The following is a 21,920-nucleotide window of genomic DNA, read 5'->3' as shown; positions in this document are numbered from 1 at the left end:
TGCCAGTGCCCCAGTAGATACCCCTCCCCCACCTGCACACATGCACAACACCAATTGAACTGAATTTGTGAGTTGTTTAAGAGAAGAAGTAGGGAGGAAGACAGGGGATGGTAGGGGGAAGTGTGTGGGGGCAGAAGAGAAAGGGGGAGAGATAAGATTGAGATACATTGTGTATACATAAACGCATAAACTTTTCAAAAGAAAACCACTGGTACCACATGAAAGCATGGTCTTTGCAGGCGAGTGGATAATGAAAATGTGGTAGGTATAAACAGTGGAATTTTTTTTCAACATAAAGAAAAGTTAATGAAATTTGTTGGAAAATGAATGGAATCTGAGAGCTGTATTATGTAAGGTGATCCAGGCACAGGAAGACAACAACTACAAGTTCTCTCATCCAGACCATGGCTTCTAATTGAGTGCGTGTACTTAGGTGGGGGCAAAGGGCAATCTCCAGGAAACAAGCAAGGGGGCAGTGAGATGGGAAAAGAGGCTTCAAGCAAGGGGGGATAGGAGAACACGTGACATACGAAAGTGGAAGCGGAATCCTGAGGCTGGAGGGGTACAGCAGGGACGGGGGCAGGTGTGAAGGGGACAAGAGAAAAGAGGGGAGACAGTTAGAGTGAAGGATGAGAATTCCACGAGGAGAAAACCTGTTACACTGCAAGCCAATTTAAAAAAAAGGGAATGAGTAACAACAAAAACATGGCATTTGGAGCACCAAGTTAGGATCACTTATATTCGGCTCCAAAATAAACGACCTCATATCCTCTTTAAGGGAAAATCTGTGGGTTGTGTTTGTTTGTTTATTCGTTTGCCTTGACAAGGGTTTGGAAGACCAAACAATATGATAGTTAACTTACAAATGGCTTCTTCCTTGTCTTAGTCCTACCTATCTGAATGTTACCTAAGTGGGCAAGTATTGTGTGTGCCTCGTGGCATCTGTTGGCTGAGCTGGGTAAGGAACAAATGAGGGAAATTCAATTGCTCTGGAGGCCACTCTCTGGAGCCAGCCCTGTAACTGCCCTGTAGATGCTTCCTAGCAACCAGTTAGGAGAACCATCGATACTACATGAATGCTAGATCCTGGCAAGGGATGGCCAACACCTTCCTTGTGCTCAGGCCCCTCTCTGTCCATTTCAAGTCAGTAAACTTCTCTGCTTATGCTATCTTGATGCAAATTAGCGCTTCTGGGGTGCCAGCCCCAGTGACTATCTTGCCAAGAATCAGGTATACAGAGACTGACTTATCATGTGTGTGTGTGTGTGTGTGTGTGTGTGTGTGTGTGTTTGTGTGTGTGTGTGTGCATGCGTGCACGCGTGTGTATGGCAACACTTAGCTTAAGAGAGTGACTCTACCACAGGTGACACTCATCCACCTGTCCTGTAGTCTGTCTGTCACCTCAGCTTCCACCAGTCAGAGGGAGAGATAATATTTACCGCCTTGATGCTGCCCACCCAGACCCTCTTACTTTACCTTTAGCCCCTTGGCCCTGTTGATGGCCCTCAGGGGCCTGAGGACCCGCAGCACTCGTAAAATCTTCACAACGTTGATTGCGCTGGACCTGGGAGAGAAGCAGGGTGGGTGGTTAGTTCCCCTGCCTGGGCTACAGCAGAGAATGGCGTGTGTGGATGCTGTTCTGACCGGTTGGTCTTAGACAGACAATAAAGAGGGAAAAAAAGGAAAAAGGAATGAAGAGAGGAAGGAACGGAGGGAAAGAGGGAGGAAGGGAGGGGGGAGGGAGGAAGGGAGGGAGGGAGGAAGGGAGGAAGGGAGGGAATGAAGGGAAGGAAGGAGGAAGGAACGGAGGGAGGGTGGGAGGGAGGAAGAAAGGGAGAGAGGGAGGGAGGGAATGAAGGGAAGAAGGAAGGATGAAGGAACGGAGGGAGGGAGGGAGGGTGAGGGGAGGAAGGAAGAAGGAAGGAAGAAATGAGAAGGAAGCAGGGAGGGATGGAGAGAAGAAGGAAGGAAGGAGGGAGGGAGGGAAGGAGGGAAGGAGGGAGGGAGAAGGAAGGGAGGAATGAGGGAAGAAGGAAGGAAGGAGGGAGGAATTGAGGGAGGGAGGAAGAGAGGAAGAAGGAAGGAATGGAGGGAGGGAGGGAGAGAGGGAGGAAGGAGGAAGGAAGGAAGGAAGGAAGGAAGGAAGGAAGGAAGACTGTCTTGGGGACTGAGAACTTCTATTACTCAGTGCTAAGAACCTGGGGCCTCTTTGTGACCCTGGGACCTTTGTGACCCTGGCAGTAAAGGCACAGCAGGAATGGGGACACCGCTCAGGGTGAGGGCTCGCCTGGCATGCTTGAGGCCTTTTTTTGATCTCCAGCCCTGGTGTAGGGAGGGCTGGGGCACAAAACCAAGTCATTAACAAATTAAATGTGACTTGAGATGTCTACAGTGTCAAAAGTGACAATGAAAGCCAGCCAGACCTGCATCAGTGCCCATGCTGTGACCTGCCAGCTGCATGCAGGACACATTTCTTAATTTTCTGTGCCCTGGTTTTTCATCTGGAAAATGGGGCAGTAATTAGCTCCAAGGATTATTTCAGGGACTGAAGGAGAATTTATGGACATTAGGTAGAAGGGACTTGGCAGAGTATAAATACACCAAGTAAAATGGCAGTTTTCACTATCTTGCCTGCTGAAGACATCACCACAGTACATACCAAATGCACATTGATGGTGAAACTTCAGGCTCTGTGGTTGGAGGTGGTAGTCACGGGGAAGTAATTCTGGAATATTTCCAAACACAATGCCTGGGCCATTGCCCACTACTGTATATAAATTCTACCATGGTTCAGGACAAGCTCGGACTTCTGGGAGGCAGTGGTATGCCAGGAAAAATGTTCACAGAAGCGGTGTCCCAAGAACCACAGAAAGAATGCCAAGGTCATACCAGCATATCTGGGTGCTTTGGGCTATGGCTACTTCCTGGTGGGAAGTGGTGACAGGTACCCCCATAAGCCCTTCATCTAGATGGCTTCCATCTGTCCAACCCAAGTAGAAGTCATTAACCACACTCAGTGGTTGAGCAGCCTCTGAAGTGACCTCTGACCTGAGGTGCTGTCTAATTAAAGCGTCTGTTCCAGCATGTGACAGAGGATTCAAACTTGACTGGGAACCAACCAGCCAACCAACCAACCAACCAACCAAACAAACAAACAAACAAAAAACAAAACAAAAAACAGGGTCTGATGTGTTAGCAAGTGCTGATCTTATTCTTCCTGTGTCAAGAGAGAGCTAGTACAAAAATGCAGTTTCTCTGGTCCATGGATCTTTATTTCAAAAGCCACAAAGGACATTTCTCTCTGTCACTGTTCCCACAGCATTTGGGAGGCAGGAGGTTAGGATTGCATCACAATGGAAAAAATTAAGGGCAGATTTGAAAACAAAACGAAACAAAAAATCAAAATAACCAAGAGGAATTGTTGGTTCAATGTGAAACAGTGACCTGGTAGTGTTGAGGTGGAACTCTAGATGTTTAGGCTCTGAAAGAGAAATTTAGGTAACATAATTGATGACCAAAGAAAAAGGTCTCACTTCCATGGCTCCTGATATCACCATAGAGGCTAGCCATGAGCCAACCTTGGGAAGGGAGACCCAAGATGCCTGGGATACAAGCACTGGCCACTGGTATAACCTTGGCTTACTCTCCTAATGCTTTGAACACCAAAATTTATAAAAGCATTTCCTTGCCTACCTTCTAGGTAGGTAGTGTATGTGTGTACCTGTGTGTGTGTGTGTGTGTGTGTGTGTGTGTGTGTGTGTGTGTACCATGGAAGAACAGATCTGTGAAAATGTTTTAAAACTCAAAGCATAGGATTAATAAGCACAGCTGTTAGAATAGGTAGAAACTCAGAATCAAATTTCTTTCAACCCTGAGAGAAACTTTTGCAACTTGGCCTGAGAGGGACTCAGGTTAGAAAGTTTTTTACAACTCATTCCTTGTCCTTGTGCAAGGGACCCTCCAGGGGTGGGGCCCAGGAAAAAGGCTTCTTTTTAACTTCTCCAGAAGGTTCCTCTGTGCAGCTAAGGTTGAGAATCAGTGCTCACCACCCTCCTCCTTCTTAATCTCTCTCTTCCCTCTCCTCGCGGTAGAACAGAAGTGCATACCCCCACCACGTGTAGGTGTGTACATGGATTTTGACTGAGGACAGACCTGGGAATCAGGGAAAAAGGCTGGGCTAGGCCAGGGTGGTTCATAGCAATTGCCGGTTTCGGCAGCTCTAGGCAGCACCAGGCCTTAGGCACAGTGAAGGAGGCATAGAGAGAGGAAGGTACCACAGATGCCTGTTTGTTTGTAATGGAGCCTGAATCTGCCATGACAAAAATACTTACATTTAAACAAATTCTTGTGGATTAATATACCTCAAGTGTCAGACCATGAAAGACACAGATATAAGAAATTAAGTAGGACCTGGTGGTGCAGGCCTATAATCCTCTCTACTTAGGAGCTAAAGTAGGAAGTTGTAAGTTCAAGGTCAGCCTGGACAACTTAGTGGGACCTCTGTCAAATGATAACTAAAAGAGCTTTGATTGTTGTTCGGTGTTGGAGCATTTGCCTAGCAAGTTAAGCCCTGTGTTCAATCCCAAGTACCACGAGGAAAGGATGGGAAGAAGAGGAGGAGAGGAAGGAGGGGAGAGGGGGAGGAGAAAGACACAAAAACAAACACTGTGTGCTACTTTAAGCTCCACCCCATTCCAATCCTAGTCTCACTGTGAGAGTCCCACTAGAAGGCCCTCCAGGGCTTGACTGACTTCTCTGATACCCACTCCTAGCTGCTTGCCCCCATCTTGGGTTGAGGGACTCACTGGATGCCAAAGGAGATGAGGGACACGCTAACCACCAGCAGGTCCAAGATATTGAAGTAGTTTCGGCAGAAAGAGCCCTTGTGCAGGAAAGCCCCGTAAGCGGTCATCTGCAGGGAGTAGAGAACACAAGTGAGTGACCCACCCAGGCTTCAGAGATGTTTAGACACCGGGATTCCTGCCTACAGCATCAGCAGCATCCCCAGGGAAGAGCCCAAGCACTGCACAGGGATAGCAGGAAGGACCGAAGGTGACACAGTGCCAAGAAACTCCTCCGCCATTCCTTCAGCTACCAAAGGACACACCCCCCCTCCCCCAGCTCGGGACATTAAGTAGCTCTGACAAGTGTCAGGTTCTTCAACCCCAAACCTCAGATTGGCACCATGACACTTGGCTAACATTCCACTGTCCTTCATCCCCAGGCCAACACGGCTGCACCCTGCAGGGTCCTTTGCTGCTTCTGCATAGGTTATGTTCCCACTGTGTGCACGTGCATGGCTTCTAACTTCCTTTCTCCATCTCACCCTCAGGGCCAGCCGAGACACGAGGCATCAGTGGAAGAATGAGACATGCCCAGGTGGGCGTCCGACCATCCTGATTTGTCCAGGACTTAATTGGATTAACCATTAAAAAAAAAAATCCCAAACCCTAGAAAATCTCTGTTGGTACCAATAACTGTAGTTAGCCCTTTCTCTACATGCTGGTCTCAGCAACGCTTAGGGTCTCTGTCAAATGTAGAAGCTCGGGGTCTTTTAAAGAGCAGGAGCGATGTTCAGAGGGCCAAGGTGGAACAGTGGGGGTAAAATACAGCCTCTGAAGCCAGATGACCTGGATTCAAAGTCCAGCTCGACTATATTTCACATGCCTCATGCAAAAAAAATGAACTTTTTTTGTGACTCATTTTCTTCATCGGCAACATTAGGATAATGGTAACACTTGTCCCATGGGTTGTGAGCATCAGTGGAGTGGTTACACATGAAGCACTTAGGACATGTTTCTGCACATGACAAGCTCCATAGGTGTGTTCGCATTCACTATGGCTTGGGTTTGAAATCTATCTTCCTCCTGTGCAACAGAAGCTGTGCCCTTATCTATAAAGTGTGAGTGATAGTTCATGTTTTTGCATGGGTCAGACAGCAAAGAACGTTCTCTGAAAATGTTCAAAACAAGAGCATGTCAGGTGATGATTATTGTTTTAGGATCTGACTCACACTGTTTCCTGTGCTTTGTAAGAAACTGCACTCTGGACACTCACACTATTGCTGACTGCAGTAAAGGCTCACAGAGACCCAGGAGGGTCCTAAATAAAGCAACCGGTCATGGAGCATCTGCCCAAGAAAAAAATGTGGAACTGATGGTTGAGAGACTAAGAACAGTTTCCTGGTCATCTGGAGTCCAGTTTTTCTCTTTGGAATCAGAGCATGTCTAGGGCGGTACACCCAAAGACCAATACGTGGGGAAATTGGCAAAAATAGCTCTTGCGACCTAATTCTTGCCATTTATCTCCTACAGCGGGAGATCACAGGGGACTCGGGAATCTGTGCTGGGCAGCAGTTTTTAGAAGTGGGGAAATTACATAAAAGATTCTGGGGTAATATGGCTACAGATCCCTCCCAAGGATTACAATCTGGAGGGCTCACTGTCCTATGGCTCTGTGAAGACCTGGACCCCAGACAGTACAGTGAAGTGACTGCCACAGTTCATACATCAGAAAGTTCTGGACAGGGACAATGTGGCTCATAACAACTTCTGTCTCTTGACTTTGGGCATGCTTTGTCATGGAAGCTAGAATTAGAGCAGTCCTTTAGAATGCATGAGGATGTTGGGGGGAGCAATGGACATGGGCCCAGGGGAGACCAGAGTAAGGATAGGGTGGGGGGGGGAGTAGATACTCGGAAGAGAGAATGGGGTGAGAGCAGGGAAGTAGATACTCGGAAGAGAGAACATTTATTTGAAGTCTACGTGCATTCATGGCACCAGGAAAAGCCAGGGACAGATACCTGGACAAGTGACCTTCTTCTACCCTGTGGCACTAGATTGTCACCGGCCTGGTCCCTCCTTCCCGAAGCCATTTCCCAGGAAAGGCCTGGGACTAGGCATCTACGCCCTGAGAAAGGGATGGAGCGAGAAAAGGCTTCCAAGTTCTTTGACCTGGAGGTGAAGTTTTCCCCTCGCACCCAACCCAGACAATCACCTTTCTCCGGGTAACCTCTAGGGACAAGCCACATTGTCACTTATGTCACTCCCTTGACTGGTTCTGATTCTACCTTCGTTCTCCTCTACAGATCAGCCCTCTAACTAGTATGCTCCTACCTGTCCTGTCCTTTCAAAGACAAATGGCTCTTCAACAATCCCTTAGAGCAAATGAGGCTCTGGGCACCATCACAATCCGTGTCTTGGCATGATACAGGACCTCCCAGCTGGGCAGGCAAACCCAGGCGCGGGAGGTGTGGGAAGTGGAGTGGGAATGCGGGAGGAGTATTCGGAAGCACATTGAGCGGAAAAGAGACTGGAAGCCAAAGGAAGAAGTTGGGGGAAGGGCTTGCCATGGCAATGCTTGCAGAGACTCTCATCTCCGCTTGCATGGCAATCTTAAGGAGAAAGCACCATTGAAATCCTCAAGTGAAGCTCGGCCTGGGGTCCTGGGAAATGGGCCTCAGAGATTTTCTTGTCCTGGGAAAAACTCTTCCAGGACCCATATGCGACCTTGAGTCTAGGGTGCAGCAGCAAAGCGGCTCACCGTAGAAATGAGGAATCGGGATGTAGGCTCCAGACACTTACTTCCAGGAACCTGTCCCCCATCTAACGTCTCTGAGCAGGAAAGAAACATCTGAGCCACACAGTTGGTGAGCAAGGGAAGCTAAGGGTCAGCACCACTGAGCCTCTGAGGTATAAGGACGTCCTGGGAGACACAGAAACTTCCCAACTCAAGTCATATCTGGATGGCACAGAATTTTCAAGCCCTCTAAAAGGCTGGGAATGATCTGAGGGTTTTGTCAGGAAAAGAGAGGTCTGGAGCTGGTACTGGCGCACATTCAGAGTGGACAGCGGCTTGTATCCACCCCAAGGATGAGCTGAAGAGAGGCCTGAGCTTTTTGGGAGAGGGCATCCCAGGCAAGCGTCCCAGGAAGATGCTTAAGCTGAAGCCTGTGACCAGAGACTAGGACTCCTCTGTCTCTTCTGCTCGAGGGTAAAATCTCCCTCTTGCTCAGAGAGAAGCCAATACCTGAGGTCCTGCAGCCTAGGTAGACTACCAAGGCCATGCATTGTTTTACAGGTGCAGACATATACGTAACAACCTGTAAAAAACCTCTCTCATCTGAGCTGCAGCTTACGGGGAGGGGGTAGTGAAGCAGGTCATAAGGGGTTAGAAACAACCTCTAATTGTCTGCTGTATGTCTCAGTTGTGATGCTGGCTCCCAGTCCTGCTTCAGGCCCACCATTACTAACCATTACGTGGCCCAACTTCTGCTTAGCCATTATGTTTGCCTTGATACTGAGGAAGGTATTGATGATAAGCCTCCAACGAGAGGGGCCAAAGTGACTCCTTCATGCTCCAGAAGGTTTGCCTTTCTAGAGCTTGTTTGCCATTTCCTCTACGCAGGGAGGAAGGAGAGAGAATTTCAAGCAGGGCTCAGCCACTGACTGATTCCAGAAGGTACATGCAAATGTGGGTTCTGAGCACCCCTGACAGCCACCATGCTCAGCCAGTGACGGGACAGCACCCATGGGGACACAGCCCGTGCGTGACTTTTCGAGGCCTAGAACTGCGGCTGAATGAGTGGAGGGAGTGATGTGGTTGGGGGGTTCCTCCTGGCAGCTGAGCTGAGGCGAAGTGACAGCATGAAGTGAGGACACAAGAGTCGGAAGAGTCACTAGACAGAGCGGAGACACAGAGAGACGGAGACACATGGCTCAGGGGCATTACCTTAAGGATAATTTCTAATGTAAAGATACTAGTGAAGACATAGTCTGCATTGCCTAGGATCTGAAAAATAAGCAGAATTGGATTAGTGGCTCTGAGAGTGCACCCAACACCAACAGGAGCATGTGTTAGCAACAAGACAGACAGCAGCGGAGAGCTGGGACTGGCAGAGAGAGGAAGGAAGAGAGAGGGAGATGGGGCTTTACCTTCAGAGCAATTTCAATGGTGAAAATGGTAGTGAAAACAATGTCAAAATAAAACAGAATCTGCAAAACAAAAACAAATAGGATGGGGGGGGTGGGCAGGACACAAGCAGGAAAGGGGCGAGGTCAGTGGATGTTCACCAGAAAAAGAAAAACACTTCAAAACAAGGCGCATCCCCCGTACACCACCGGAGCCTTTCCACATGGAGACAGGCAATGAGACAGGTAGGAAAGACTTCCCCACATTAGTTCCCACTCAGAGCTGGCACGGGTGGCTCTGGCTCAGCTTGGTGTCTGTAGGCAGGTAGGGGGAGCTTCCAGGGCCGGCCTCAACAGGAACCAGGTCAGAACGGTGTCCATCTGGATGCTTCCGTCATCCACCCGATTCACTTATAAACCCAGAATAGACCACGGGATGTTGGTCAAGAGAGCAGAGAATGGGTTTATTTTTGCAGGGCCACTAGAATGCCCAGCTCTCATACAGGTGGGGCATGTTATGTCAGAGGAGGACATTCACACTGCTGTCATGGCCTTGGGCCCTAGGAAGAAAGTCCTCCAGGCCCTCCCAGGCTGAGAACAAACTCTAGCATTGATATTTGATTTCATCTTATGAGATGGTCCAGGTCTGAGGCTACTCCTCCTGACCTCAGCAAACAGCCCGGAACAGGCAGAATCCCAGAGTTGAGAACTTTGTTTATAGACGTAGCATTGGAGAGTTGCTCTTTTCTTCGTGCCTGTGTGGCTGAAATTTAATAACGTTTTGGGATTTTTGAAGTATAGCAATTCTTTTTAGTATTTAATGTTGATCACAAGAGCTTTGGGTAGCTCCAAACATATTTACTCTTAAAGATTATCATGTTTGTTTATTAAAATTACTTTTCTTATAAGGTCAGCCTTACCATCGGCACCTAATTGCCAATGCTCCTTAGTCAGAGGGAATGGGAGCAGGGCACGAAACCAGTGGCCACATTGCTGACTTACAGGCAACCTGAGCTTCCTGGGGAACATCCACAGGCAACAAGATGCCTGATCACTGTCCATTATCAACTAGCCAGACGCGTTGGATACATGCTCACTTGCTCAGTGAAAGCTCCAGGGCTGGGTTTTCTATCAAGGTCCTAATCTCTTAGAGGACTCTTCACTGTAATTGGATTGTGAGGTCCAGAACGGGCCTCCTAACTGAGCAGTGACAGCAGCAGCAGAAGCTGTGGGCCTGCTCCACTCGCAGAAGGACAGGGTGCAGAGAGCAAAATCGAGTGCATACATGGTTCCTGAAGGAGGTGTGTTGCACGGGGTCCTCGGCAGCCAGAGAGATGCTGCTGAGCAGAATGAAGAAGAGGATCAGGTTGGTGAAGATCGTGTCATTGACGATGCGGTGACACTGGAGGCGGAACCTGTGTGCGAAGGAGGAAGAGGAAGGAGATGTCACGAAAGGAGGGGCATTCTCTGAGCCTCAGGGGCCTGTCCCCTCAGTCCTAATCTACAGGCAGGACAATTTCAGTACCGCAGAGCCTAGGTATCTTAGGGTAAATGGACTTAGTGTGGCCCACTAGGAATACTTCTCACATGAAAGTCCTGGAGAGGGAAGCAACCACAGACCGACTGATTAATGATCCAGGGCACTCTTAATTTAGAGTCTCCACATAAGTTGTGGAGACCCACGGGGACCTAGGCTTCTCCTGTAGGTTGGATACAGGCAAGTGTTAGGTTCGGATCCAGGGGCAAGCAGTTTCCTTCCCTTCCACTCTTACACACCTGTTGTTGGGGCTGAAGATGAAAAACGCACTGGCTTCTGGCATGGGCACTGCCTTTTCCTTAAGGTGTAGCTCAGACAGGGGCCGGGGGCGTGGCCCCACAGGCATCTCCGGCTCCTCCTCATCCTCTTCCCCTGTAAGAAAGAGCAAAAGCTTCATTCTCAACTCCAGCACTCGCTCTCCCCTCTGTGCTTCCTTCTGGACACCTCCTACGGCAGGATCAAGACATCCTTGTTGCTCTGAGCTGTAGAATGTTAATCCAGGCCGATGCTCTGCCCTGCCTCATGGGACTGTCAAAGGTTTTTCTGGAAGTATATAGTTCTAAGGGCTGTAAATAGGATATGTTCTACTTTGTCCAAACTTGTGGTTTCAAAACTGAAAATCCCCTACGCTGGAAAACCCCCTAACACTGAGAAAAAGAGAAGACTGGTTACGACTGGTTGAAAGGTGCGAGAGAGCGGGTTGGGATAGGCCCGGGCACTGCCAAATGTCATTCATCTTAGCTGCAGGTGAGAGAAGGGGGTGGCCTAGCTGACTTGCGCAATCCCATCTGACCAAGTCCGATTTTGAAACTCCCATTGATCAAATGAGGGAACTTACTATTACTTTGTGGGTACATGGCCACAAACTGCCTTCTAAAGACTTTTTATTCCCATAGACAAACGCTATTTTTAGCAGTAATCTGAGAACTTTCCAGTTGCAATGGATGGTAGTGAACACAGAGACTCATGGCTGCTGTAGGTGCCAAGCATAAGTGACAGTTGCATGCTCAGTCCAAAATAGTACATTTCTATCTAAGACTCAGGGAACATGACGAAAGAAGGAATGGACAGAACGTGTGAGTCTGAAGACAGGAATGAGGGCTGCAAACTGCTATCTTCTGGGAATGACAGCCATTGCAGGCAAGATCCCACAGCAGCTCAGGTTGCCTCTGCTGGGCCTGCACAAGACTGGGCCTGCCGTTAGTGAATCCTGGGTGGGAAGAAGAGACTCATGGGGTGCTACCTCTCCATGCTGAACTATTGGCGTCACTGGATTCTGGGGAGGGGCAGTCATTGTCATCAGCTGAATACCCAGGCAAGAGCCTACCAGGCTGCAATGGACAGCTCCAATGCTAGTCACCCAGGCAGTTCTGATTAAACCCCGAGTCACAGAGCAACACAGAAAGACACGACTGTAGGGAGGGGGGCATGCATGACAGGGGTGGAAGGGAGTTGGGAAAGGTGGGGGTGGTGATAAGAGTAACCAGAATGCACTATATGTTAATAAATATATAAGATCGTCAAGGAATTAATTGAATTAAAATTCATTTTTAAAAACTGAACTTCAAAATCCCTGCATTTTCCTACGATTTCCCAGAAAGTGAGGCAGTGATAACGGAGCTCAAACAATGACAAGAGGCTTTCATCCTGATGCTGGAGAGTGACATCAAGTGAAGGGTTCCTCTGCTCTCCTGGTCAGTGGCTAGACCGCATGGAAATCAGTTGACCCATTCCTATTTAGCTCGCCTCACAGCATCTACGGGGGAAGGGGCTATGTGTGCTTCCGGCCAAATGTTCTTGGAAATCAACAGCCTGGGAAAGGTAGCTTGCAATGGCTGCCATACCCAGAAATGTTCCAGAAAATGCCTTCATCTAAATCATGACTCTGCTGCTTTCTGAACATGGCTCTTACATTTAGTCTCCTCGTGCTCAGCTTCCCCTCTGAAGGAATAATAGTAACATCACATAGATATTTCAGGACACTGCTGTATAGCTGAGGTCGTACAAGTGGCAGCCCTCACACTACCATCTCCCCAGAAGACAGAAACAGAACATAAGAAATTCGCCTTCGACGTCTTTCTCACTCTCATCCTGTCTGCTCTGAATTCCTAACAAACTATCTGCTTCAATATAATCGTTGTGTGGCCAGTAACTTCAGTGAGTTGACTGGTATTCTCCAAGTCATGCTCACCCAGAATTTCAGAGTATGACCTTAGTTAGACACAGGGTCTTTGCAGATGTGATCAGTTATGGTGGGCCATACATCTAACGACAGTTGGTCTTCCGAGAAGGTCTAAAGGCACACACAGGTTAGAAGGCCATGCGAATGAAGACAGAGGCAGAGACGAGCGTGGTAGGTCTACAAGCTGAGCATTTCTGGCTACCAAAAGGAAAGAGGAAGAGGCACACAAGGATTCTTTCCTTGCAGAAGAATGGCACTGCTAACACTCCGATGCCAGACATATGTGAAAGTGTGATAGAATCAACCTAGTTTATTTTAAGGTGCCCGGTGTGTAGTTATTTCTTAGGGCCCAAAAAGCTGTAATACTGTGTGCTTTGGCTGAAGCTGATGTTCTTCCTCTTTGAGCTTCCCCTCATTGCCTGCTCTGCAGAACTGACAAGAATGTTAGTGCAGAGCCATGGATATGAGGAAGGGACTTGGAGGTGCAGGGGGAGGGGACTCATACAGGTAGACAGGCAATAGGAGAGGGCAGGGAGCTGAAGGCAAACAGAGTGCATCAGATATTATGAAACTAGGAATAAATTTAATAAGAACATTCCTTTAAAATTAACAAATTATACTTGAGACTAAAAACAAATTCAAAAAACCAAACACTTCCCAGCACTCAGGAGGCAGAGGCAGGTAGATGTCCGTGTGAGTTTGAGGCCAGCCTGGTTTATACACTAAGTTTCAGGCCAGCTAGAATTACACCATGAGACCCTGTCTTAAAACAAAAAGTAGAAAACAAAACAAAAATTTCATCAACATTTTAACCAACTAAACAAACAAACAAACAAACAAAATCCAAAACCACACAAAAAACCCCACCCATATTTCCCCATCTGATTCCCAGAAAACATATGCTGGAGGGAGTAACCTTTCCCCCAGTGTCCTGAGTACCTGGCCTTCAGGGACTGGCCTCCCCATCCATCCCTCCGTTATATCTGGGGTTATATGTGTGGGTTACCACATCTATTTTATGTGGTGCCCATGTGGTCTGTGGATAGAACCCAGGGCTATGTGATCGCAGATAAGCTTCTACCAGCTGAGCTACACCCCCATCCCAGCAGCCCTTGGTTCTGTTGATGATGAAACTTCCACACTTTCTTAAGAAACAGAACCTACACCCATCCACCCTTGACCTATTGGGCCTTGCCAAAAGCCCATGTGACTCCATCAAAGGACCACGGACTTTGACCTCTGAACCTGTGAGTGAGTCAGAGCCCTTCATCCTGAAAGAGTCACTATTTCTGGTATTTTCTCTGACAGGAAGCCGACCAACATAAGAATTAAAGGGGTGGAAGGACCAAGAAAAATGAAGGCAAGTGTCTACCAGAGGCTTAAAAAAAGCCAGCACTCTACGTTCTACTTAGAACAACACAGCTCAAGGTCACTGCCGCAGACAAAGGAGGTCGGCCAGCCCTCTGACATGCAGAAGTGGGGGTTCAAGGAGCTCAGCCGAGTACACGTGGGAAAAGTCTCAGATACAGGCACAGTGTACATGGGGCTGCCTCCTACAGGCCACACTAGCCTGGGATGGGCTCTTCTTGGGGCCCAGAGCAGTGACATATAACACTATAATTATATATATATATATATATATATATATATATATATATATATATATATATATTTACTTAGACTTTACAGGAGCAGAGAGACTTGCAGGGTGGCTCTCTGTCTGCTTCCGACATCTACTGACATTTGGCTGAAGTAGTTTCGCTTATCTTTCCTGCTCTCACTTTAGGAGATTGTTGAAACATTTTTAAAGCAACTTCTAAACACTTCAGACTCTAGACATAAACACTGTAGTATTTTAGAAACAGAATTACCACATTATTATACTAACATGATTAGCGAAAATCTACTTAAAATAATTTAGCCCCTGGTTCATATTCAATCTTTCTCCCAATTATCTTGAAAACATCATTTCAGAATAGAATTTATTTATTGGGGACATAGACAAAAATCTTTCCTTTGCTTTGAGTCATTGCTTCTAGCAAGTCTTTAAGATTCTGCACAGCCTTCCCCATAAACCCTTAGGGTTTTGAGACATCAAACCACGGACACACTCTGCTCTTCCTGCGAGCCGTAGACACCAACTCCTACTTCTCTTGCAGGGAGAAGGGAGTAAGGGTGGAGGAGAAAGCGAGCTGCTTCCAGGGAGGTGGCTATAGCATCTATGTAAACCTAGCAGAGAACCAGTGGGGGAAAGCAACATGGAGACAAAGCTTTGATTGGCTTTCGGCCACCTCCCTGGGGTACCAGCCTAGTGCAGTCTAACCTGGCTAAAGAAGAAAGGTCATTACAATCCACAGTCACTTGCTGTGTGCTGGCTTCAAGTTTGGAGCTTGAGACAAATTGGCAGCTTGAGGAAGCAAACCTAAGGTTCACGTTGGGATGGGGCTTCCAGAAATTGGGATGTAGATTGTGGCGGGACAGCCAGGGCCTCCAACGTTAAAACCCTCTGAAAGGAGACTGCCTGTCAAGTCACGCGCCAGACAAATGCACAGAATCTTGTCAGCAAGAGTTCCTTTGGCAACGAGAGACCTGAGAGCATTTTACGGAGCCACAAGCGGGACATCTGTGACGGCAGCTGTCCTCCTAGTGAGCAATGCCTCCTGAGTAATGACAAGATGGATTCTGGATTGACTATTATTAGGTGAGCATAACGCAGCAGCATATGCTATACTAATAAAACACGTAAGCTGACAGTGATGGCGACACACGTGGTGGAATGAAACGCTAACCACAACGGCGGCGCAGGAGCACAGCTTCTTACACTGTGGGTCGCGGCTGTTATATGCGGAGGTTGTAAAAACTTTGCCCAAAGTGAAAGGTTTATGACTGTACAACCACCAAAGTGGAACTCAAATGCAAAGGTGAGAGGCACCGAGGGTGCTTCTGCCAGCACCCGCTATGATTCACACAGCTTTCGTGCAGCCTAGGTTCTCAACATCCAGCAGGCACTTGCACCGTGTGCGCTAGCACGCCAAGCCACGCCAGCGAGCGCTGCTGGAGATGTCGCAATTCAGATTTAAAACCATTGCATATCGTAAAGTTCATACAGAGTCTTCTGCTGTTGCAGACACATAATGGTTTACTTGTAGGAAACAGGCAACAGTTTACTCTCATCATTCCTCTAACATAAGAATCAACTTATCTCTAGATTTTCAAAAGTGATGTTTGAGTTGCCGACTTGAGTGTCATTAAGAAAAATCATGAAATGAATTTTGGCTTGGGATTAGGGGGACATTTCTAACAATTGCTTTATCTGGCCCTAAACATAGGTCTATTGCTTAATACTTTTTATGTGAGAAGTATTCTTAGCGCTGACAATTATAAAATAAAAATATTGATCAACTATGAGAAATGTTGAAAATGATGTGTGACCTGCAACATCGAATATTTAGCCAAGATTTGTTTCTTTATATGAAAACAAGCCTATATATCTCATTAGTATGAAAATTTGCATTAATAGCTGGTAAATGATCTGTACATGGAAGAATTATTTTATAAAAATTTCTTCATGAAATTTACTATTAGAAAATATTTAATTTGTATCTTGCATACTCCTCCCTTTTCTTAAACAATAAAACAAAAATTTTAAAAAGAATAAGCCAAAGTAATTATAATTCAAAAAGTCTTCCTCAAATATGGTATTATCTCAATACTATCATGAGGAACTCAGGAAGACCATTTCCCTCACATGGCAACTGGTAATACTTAAATCCAGACACTAGACGCTTAGTGGTGAAGGTGTTCATAGCGGAGACCAGTCCCCCAGTCCCCAGGGCTTGGCCACTCCCACATAGCTGAGTCTCCACCCACAGCCTTTCAGTCACGGGGCCAGGAAGTACAAAGGTACCTGCAGTGTCGGGGTTAGAGTGGGGGCTCTTATCCTCATTTTCACTGGGCTGGTGGTCATCCATGTTGATCTAGGCAGCCAAATGAAGGAAGAATGATTCAGTTAGATGAGTGCCAGGGTTCTCGGGCTTAGAGGAGCCTTGGAATTACACCATAGTCAGGTGCTGAGCTTAAAACAAAAAATGCATCTTTGTCCTCGTGGCTTTCAGCTCTCCTTGGAACGTCAGAAAGGCGGAGGTTCCACCAGCGTGTCTTTTCTTCCCCTCAATTCCATTGTCACTCTCTTCTCCCCCTCATCCTTCCCTTCTTTTCCTTTCCTTCAGGTAAAGAACAGGAAGACCCCCCTCACCCCGTGACAGTCCCTGTGCTCCTAAAGACGCCCGCCCCTCACCTTGGTAGTGGGCGGAGACTCTCCATCTGCATTAATGGACTTCAGCTCAATTTTCTCCTCTTTGCTCTCCTCCACTGCTGGCTTCTCCATCACCTCCTGTTTCTTTTCTGGGCTGGCAGTCCTGGCCGGTCAGCAGGAAAAAAAAAACCCAGAAATGGATGTTTACTAGAATGATAGTGGACAGTGTAGACAGGAACTGCTTGCTTTGTGGTCTTCTGGGGGCAGCAAGACCAGCCCTGGGTCTACATATATTATCTCTGCTCTAGGGACATCACACTTGCAGCTCCATGGTAGGTACCAACCACAGCACTGGGGCCCCCTGGCTCTGTCCGGCTCACATTCGATGTCTCCCAGATCCTCAATCGCTCCCCCTTTTAAATCAGAGGATTCTGGGTCTCACTTAGGATTCCTAGAAGATCTCTGCTCAGTGTCCAACAGGGGCATAAGACAGTTCTAGCTACACAACTGGGGTGCAATGTAGAACCTTATGCTGTCTTCCTAACACACCAGGGTAGAAAAATAGTGAGAAAAGCATCATTTTCTGAGCTGGAGTTGTGTTTTCTTCCGAAGGCAGCTTCCCCCCTCCCCCGCCATCTCCTCCTTGTGTTTCCATGGCTTCTCTTCCCAAGGGATGGCCCCTGACTTCCTGGACCGGTGTGGGAAATGCAGAGACTATACAGCAATGGCTGGGAGCTACGGGAGAAGCCAAAGTAATGTGAAAGCATCACTCCAGTTCAATCCAGCCACAGTGGCCAAGGGATGGGCACCAGCCCTTTCTTCCACCAGTGGGGATGACATTCTAAGCTTAGAGGGTTACCTGGCCAGCTTCTTTCTCTCCTTCTCTTCTTCTTCTTCCTTTTGGGCGGAAGTAAGGCTCTCGGCATCAGCCAGGTTGTCCACCGCAATGGCCAAGAACACATTCAGTAGGATATCTGTTTGTGTCCATTCTTAAAGAAAATGACCCTTGGTTTTGGGAAACATGATGATGACCACAGGGGGCAGGGAGAGTACAGAGCATGCAGAAGTAAGAGCTCCCCAGGAGAAACCCACTTTAAGGGGTGGAGACCAGCCGTGTATTTCTTTTCTGTCCCCGCCTGCCTGCTCACTGTTCAGAGTTTTCTAAGTGGTTGAGACCAGGCAGGCTTTGCAGACTGGAGCAGGGCAGATCTGAAACATCAGGCTCTGCCGTGCTCTTTAATTGCTAAATTTCATTCTTCATTTTACCACTGAAATGCCTGGCTTTGATAGGCAGCACCATCTCTATCAGATAGTTCTTAAGATCCATTCATATAACACGGCACTGAAAAGGTGGCTTGGAACCCGTCAGTCTGTGACATACAAACACCCTTCGAGGGTCTGACTAGAGCTGGGCCGATTTGAGAATTCTTGCTGAAGCAGTCATCTGCCTGTGTCTCCCAACATGCCAAGCCCTGCTTTTCTACCAACAGAAACACTATGGACCAGAGAACCACAGAACCAAGAAGGTATAGCTGGGCAGTTTTAAGTTTGTGGAACCGAATACCCAGTCCTGGGCACCCATAAATCCACACCACTGGCTACACTACTCCCCAGAGAAGGTTTTGTCCTAGATGACTATTGATTTTTGGCCCTTGAATCTGGAGCTAAGAAGCCCTTATGTGCATTTTTCCCGTCAATTCACAGGGACCCTTTAAGCAGTACTTTCTATTATTCTACTGCAAATTCAGAACGCCTGCAGCGAAGATCTGGATTTCAATTTATTTTTCAAATTTTGAAATACATATGATGGGATTTATCTCGGGGACAGAGCCCAAAGTACATTTGTTTTCATATAATCCTTTACACATACTTTGACATCAACTTCTTTAAACCTTTAATAATTTTGTACATGAGAAGGTCAAGTGGTTTTATACCTTCTGCGATCTGTAGGCACATAAAAGGTTCCAGTTACCGGGTTATTGGATCAGGGATTCTCACCCTGTCTTGCCCTGTAGATCTGCCAAAGAAGAAGGCCTTTGATATACCAAGGCCTTCTAGCTGATAGAATGCGAATTTTCCCTGCAGGTAGCACAGTGTTCTTGACTTCTGAACCACGCAAACCGAGGGTTTCTCTCAAATTTGGGGCTAGAGGTGTTTCTATCTTATCAACCAGCTCTGGACTCCACTTTCAGAGGCTTAACCAGTAGGAGAAACGAAAAGCCTAGGGCTTGAGGCCCTGGAGTCCTGTCTCTGCCTCTGATCGGAAGAAGCTATCAGGAAGGACTTGGTAATTTGTTCATCTCTGTTTATGACTATAGCCCCAAGAACAGCTTCAAAGGGAGGAAACTGATCAACACACAGGGTGGAGATCTGAGCAGGTGCAGTGGCTCCAGAGTGGCCAGGGCACACAACGTCCTCGTCTGTGCGAGTTTGGTTGCATAGGCCACAATGCTTGGGGGTCATATTCACCTCGTCTATGACCAGAGCACACCTCCTAGAGAGGGTGGCCCTTGAGTGTAAGTGAGTTCAGGGATATGTGGTGCACTGTCTCCTGGGTCCCGGCTGCAGCATGCACCCAGACCCACACCATTTACTTCCAAGAGTGGTCTTGCCCAGCTAGCCTGCAGATGGGCAGCCACAGCACAGAGCCCCAGTCAGGGCCTTGGAGCACATATATGGCACTGTACAAAAGGCCGAGTGGGATAGCAGGGCTGGGGCAGCATCAGCATCAAAGGATACAATTTCCACAGATGAAGAGGATGATGAAGTAAATACAGACTAACATCCCTGGAAAAGAGGGGCCGCCATAAGCCATGATCCCATCATACATCACCGAATTCCAGTCCTCCCCGGTCAGGATCTGAATGACACATTCCCACCAATAAGGGACACAGCGTTAGACCAACAGCAAACCCCCAAACTCCCCTGCCCTGCCCTGCCTGCCCTGCCCTGTCCCACTTTGTTAACAGAAACACCCCAAATTTCATTTAGAGTTTTCTTCCTTGTTCTGGCTCCCAATTATTCTTGGGGACTCTAAGCCTGGGCAAGTTGACTCCTACCCACAGACAAACTGCATGGCCACTGGCATATATAAAAGCTTCGTGATCAAAATATCACGTTGCTCTTAACATACAGTATAAGAGATGGTCACCATTAGTTCCCTGGGTGGCAGTACCAGGCAAATATGATCACGAGGATGGTGACTGGCTATGCCCACATCTATTAAACATTATCATTTGGTGCCATCGTTAAGATTTTAGCAATATAAATATATACACAATGTCCCCTTTATTTGTAAATAAGTCTGTTCTGAAACTCAGATACAAGTTATTCTAGCTGTCATTTGCCGTAACATTCATGAAAGCACTACTCTGGACCAGCTGGAATTCTTCCAGTGGCAAGGATGCTGGAGAGCAAAGACAGGTCCTTTACCTCCCAACCAGATCAGTCTACTCTCTGTTTGGTGTGTTCAAACAGGTTTGTTAGTTTTGACTAATGGGTGCCATGGCCACACAAACATTTTTAAACTGATCAATTAGATTGCTGCTTCATTAATCTAGTCACCTATGCAGCTCCGTGGAAGGTTGAGAGACAAGACTCTACAGAAAGGCCTTCCACGAATGACCTAGGCTGGCATCACGCCCAGTGAAAGGGGCCTGCTTTCCCCGCCCCACCTTTTCAAGGCTTCTTCTTGCCCACCTCCAACTTGGCTGAACTCCCCTCCCGGTGCGAATGGCAGCAGCGAGTCCTTACCTGGAACACAGTGAGCAGTGACTGCGGGAAGTTATCAAAGGTGCTCCTGCGGGTCTGCATCTCATCAAAGTTGAACTTCCCTCCAAACAGCTGCATCCCCAGGAGGGAGAAGATGATGATGAAGAGGAAGAGGAGTAGCAGCAAGGAGGCGATGGAGCGCACTGAGTTCAGCAAGGACGCCACGAGGTTGCTCAAGGAGTTCCAGTACCTGGAGACAGACAGGGAGTTCAACTGCCCGTCCTTTGCTGCCCTCCATCAACCCTCACCTGTGCACGCACCCCTGCTGGCTCTGCCAGAAAGCTTTGCTCCCTGATGTTGCCCCCATTTCCTTCCCCAGGTTGGGTAGCGGTGTGAATGGACTCACAATTAGGATGCAGAGCTACAAATTCAGAATCAGTAAGGAGAGAGGGCTTAGAGGCCAGACATTCCCACCCACTCTGCCAGCTGCTGATGCCCTGGGAAAAGTCATTAACCCCCCTCCCTTGCCTGCCTTCCTGCCTGGAAAGAAATGGAGATAGCAGGAGTGTGTACAGTCATTAGGTAACCTGGAAGATAATTTCCTCTCTCTTCTCAAGGCTGCCCAGTCTGTCACACAGCTAATTTAAGTTTATAATTACCACGGATATTTCTGCTTTTTAACAGAGAAAACACACTCCCCTCACCGAGAATGCCAGTCTGGGCAGATTGCAGCAGCAACTACCTGGGGAGATGGGAATGGTACTACTCACAGCAAAGAATGAGAAAGTTTAGCCATGGCCCCAACCTCCCTGTCACGGTGGTCTGTTTTTAAAGGTCATTCCTTTGGAAATTCTGACCCTGTATCTGGGCCCAGATAGCTACAGTTTCAATAAGAACCCACAGGATTTAGATAATTTTAGATTACAGCTAACCCATCACTCTACTGGGGACAGCTCCAGGCAAGGGTCCTCCAGGGAGCCCTCCAGAGAGTCCTCTGGGCCTCTGTTCACAGCTTATTAGCTCAGTGATCATAGGGAACAAGCCTTTCTTCAAGAGCCCGCTGGAGTAACCCATTCTGGCAGCAGAGCTCCCACCCACAGCCCAGATTACTGGTTCAACGTCACACGACCATGGCCATCTTGAGTCCTATCCACTGCAATTACCCCAGACTAACCCTTGCTGTTTCTTTTTCTTGCATACTGGCAGTAAACTACAGAGATAAGACCATTAGGATGGCATGCAGGGCTTGGCAATCAGACCTGGCTCCGGAGAGGCCTCTGACTCTTGATACTGTACTAAGACAACAGGTCCGTGACGGCGATAATT

The 21,920-nt window shown here is 47.7% G+C and overlaps 1 protein-coding gene across 17 annotated transcripts in view; it reads right to left on the bottom strand.

Moving 5' to 3' along the window:
* Cacna1c (calcium voltage-gated channel subunit alpha1 C) overlaps window positions 1-21,920 on the bottom strand; it is a 548,575-nt gene that overhangs the window by 77,602 nt on the left and 449,053 nt on the right. For 7 of the 17 annotated variants that reach the window (XM_038318993.1, XM_038318994.1, XM_038318995.1 and 4 more), the window contains exons 14-23: window positions 20,637-20,844; window positions 19,623-19,743; window positions 17,743-17,857; window positions 16,926-17,046; window positions 16,536-16,605; window positions 10,686-10,818; window positions 10,195-10,324; window positions 8,731-8,790; window positions 4,806-4,912; window positions 1,477-1,564 (exon numbers count right to left, since the gene is read on the bottom strand). In XM_038318993.1, the coding sequence (XP_038174921.1) occupies window positions 1,477-1,564; window positions 4,806-4,912; window positions 8,731-8,790; window positions 10,195-10,324; window positions 10,686-10,818; window positions 16,536-16,605; window positions 16,926-17,046; window positions 17,743-17,857; window positions 19,623-19,743; window positions 20,637-20,844 (1,153 nt within the window). Of the gene's footprint in view, window positions 1-1,476; window positions 1,565-4,805; window positions 4,913-8,730; window positions 8,791-8,933; window positions 8,994-10,194; window positions 10,325-10,685; window positions 10,819-16,535; window positions 16,606-16,925; window positions 17,057-17,742; window positions 17,858-19,622; window positions 19,744-20,636; window positions 20,845-21,920 lie in introns of all 17 variants that reach the window. The other 10 variants (XM_038318989.1, XM_038318981.1, XM_038318980.1 and 7 more) reach the window with 4 other exon arrangements.

Source organism: Arvicola amphibius, chromosome 2 (assembly GCF_903992535.2).
Source record: "Arvicola amphibius chromosome 2, mArvAmp1.2, whole genome shotgun sequence".
In the NCBI taxonomy this organism is placed as follows: domain Eukaryota; kingdom Metazoa; phylum Chordata; class Mammalia; order Rodentia; family Cricetidae; genus Arvicola; species Arvicola amphibius.
This window is presented reverse-complemented; position numbering and strand designations above follow the sequence as displayed.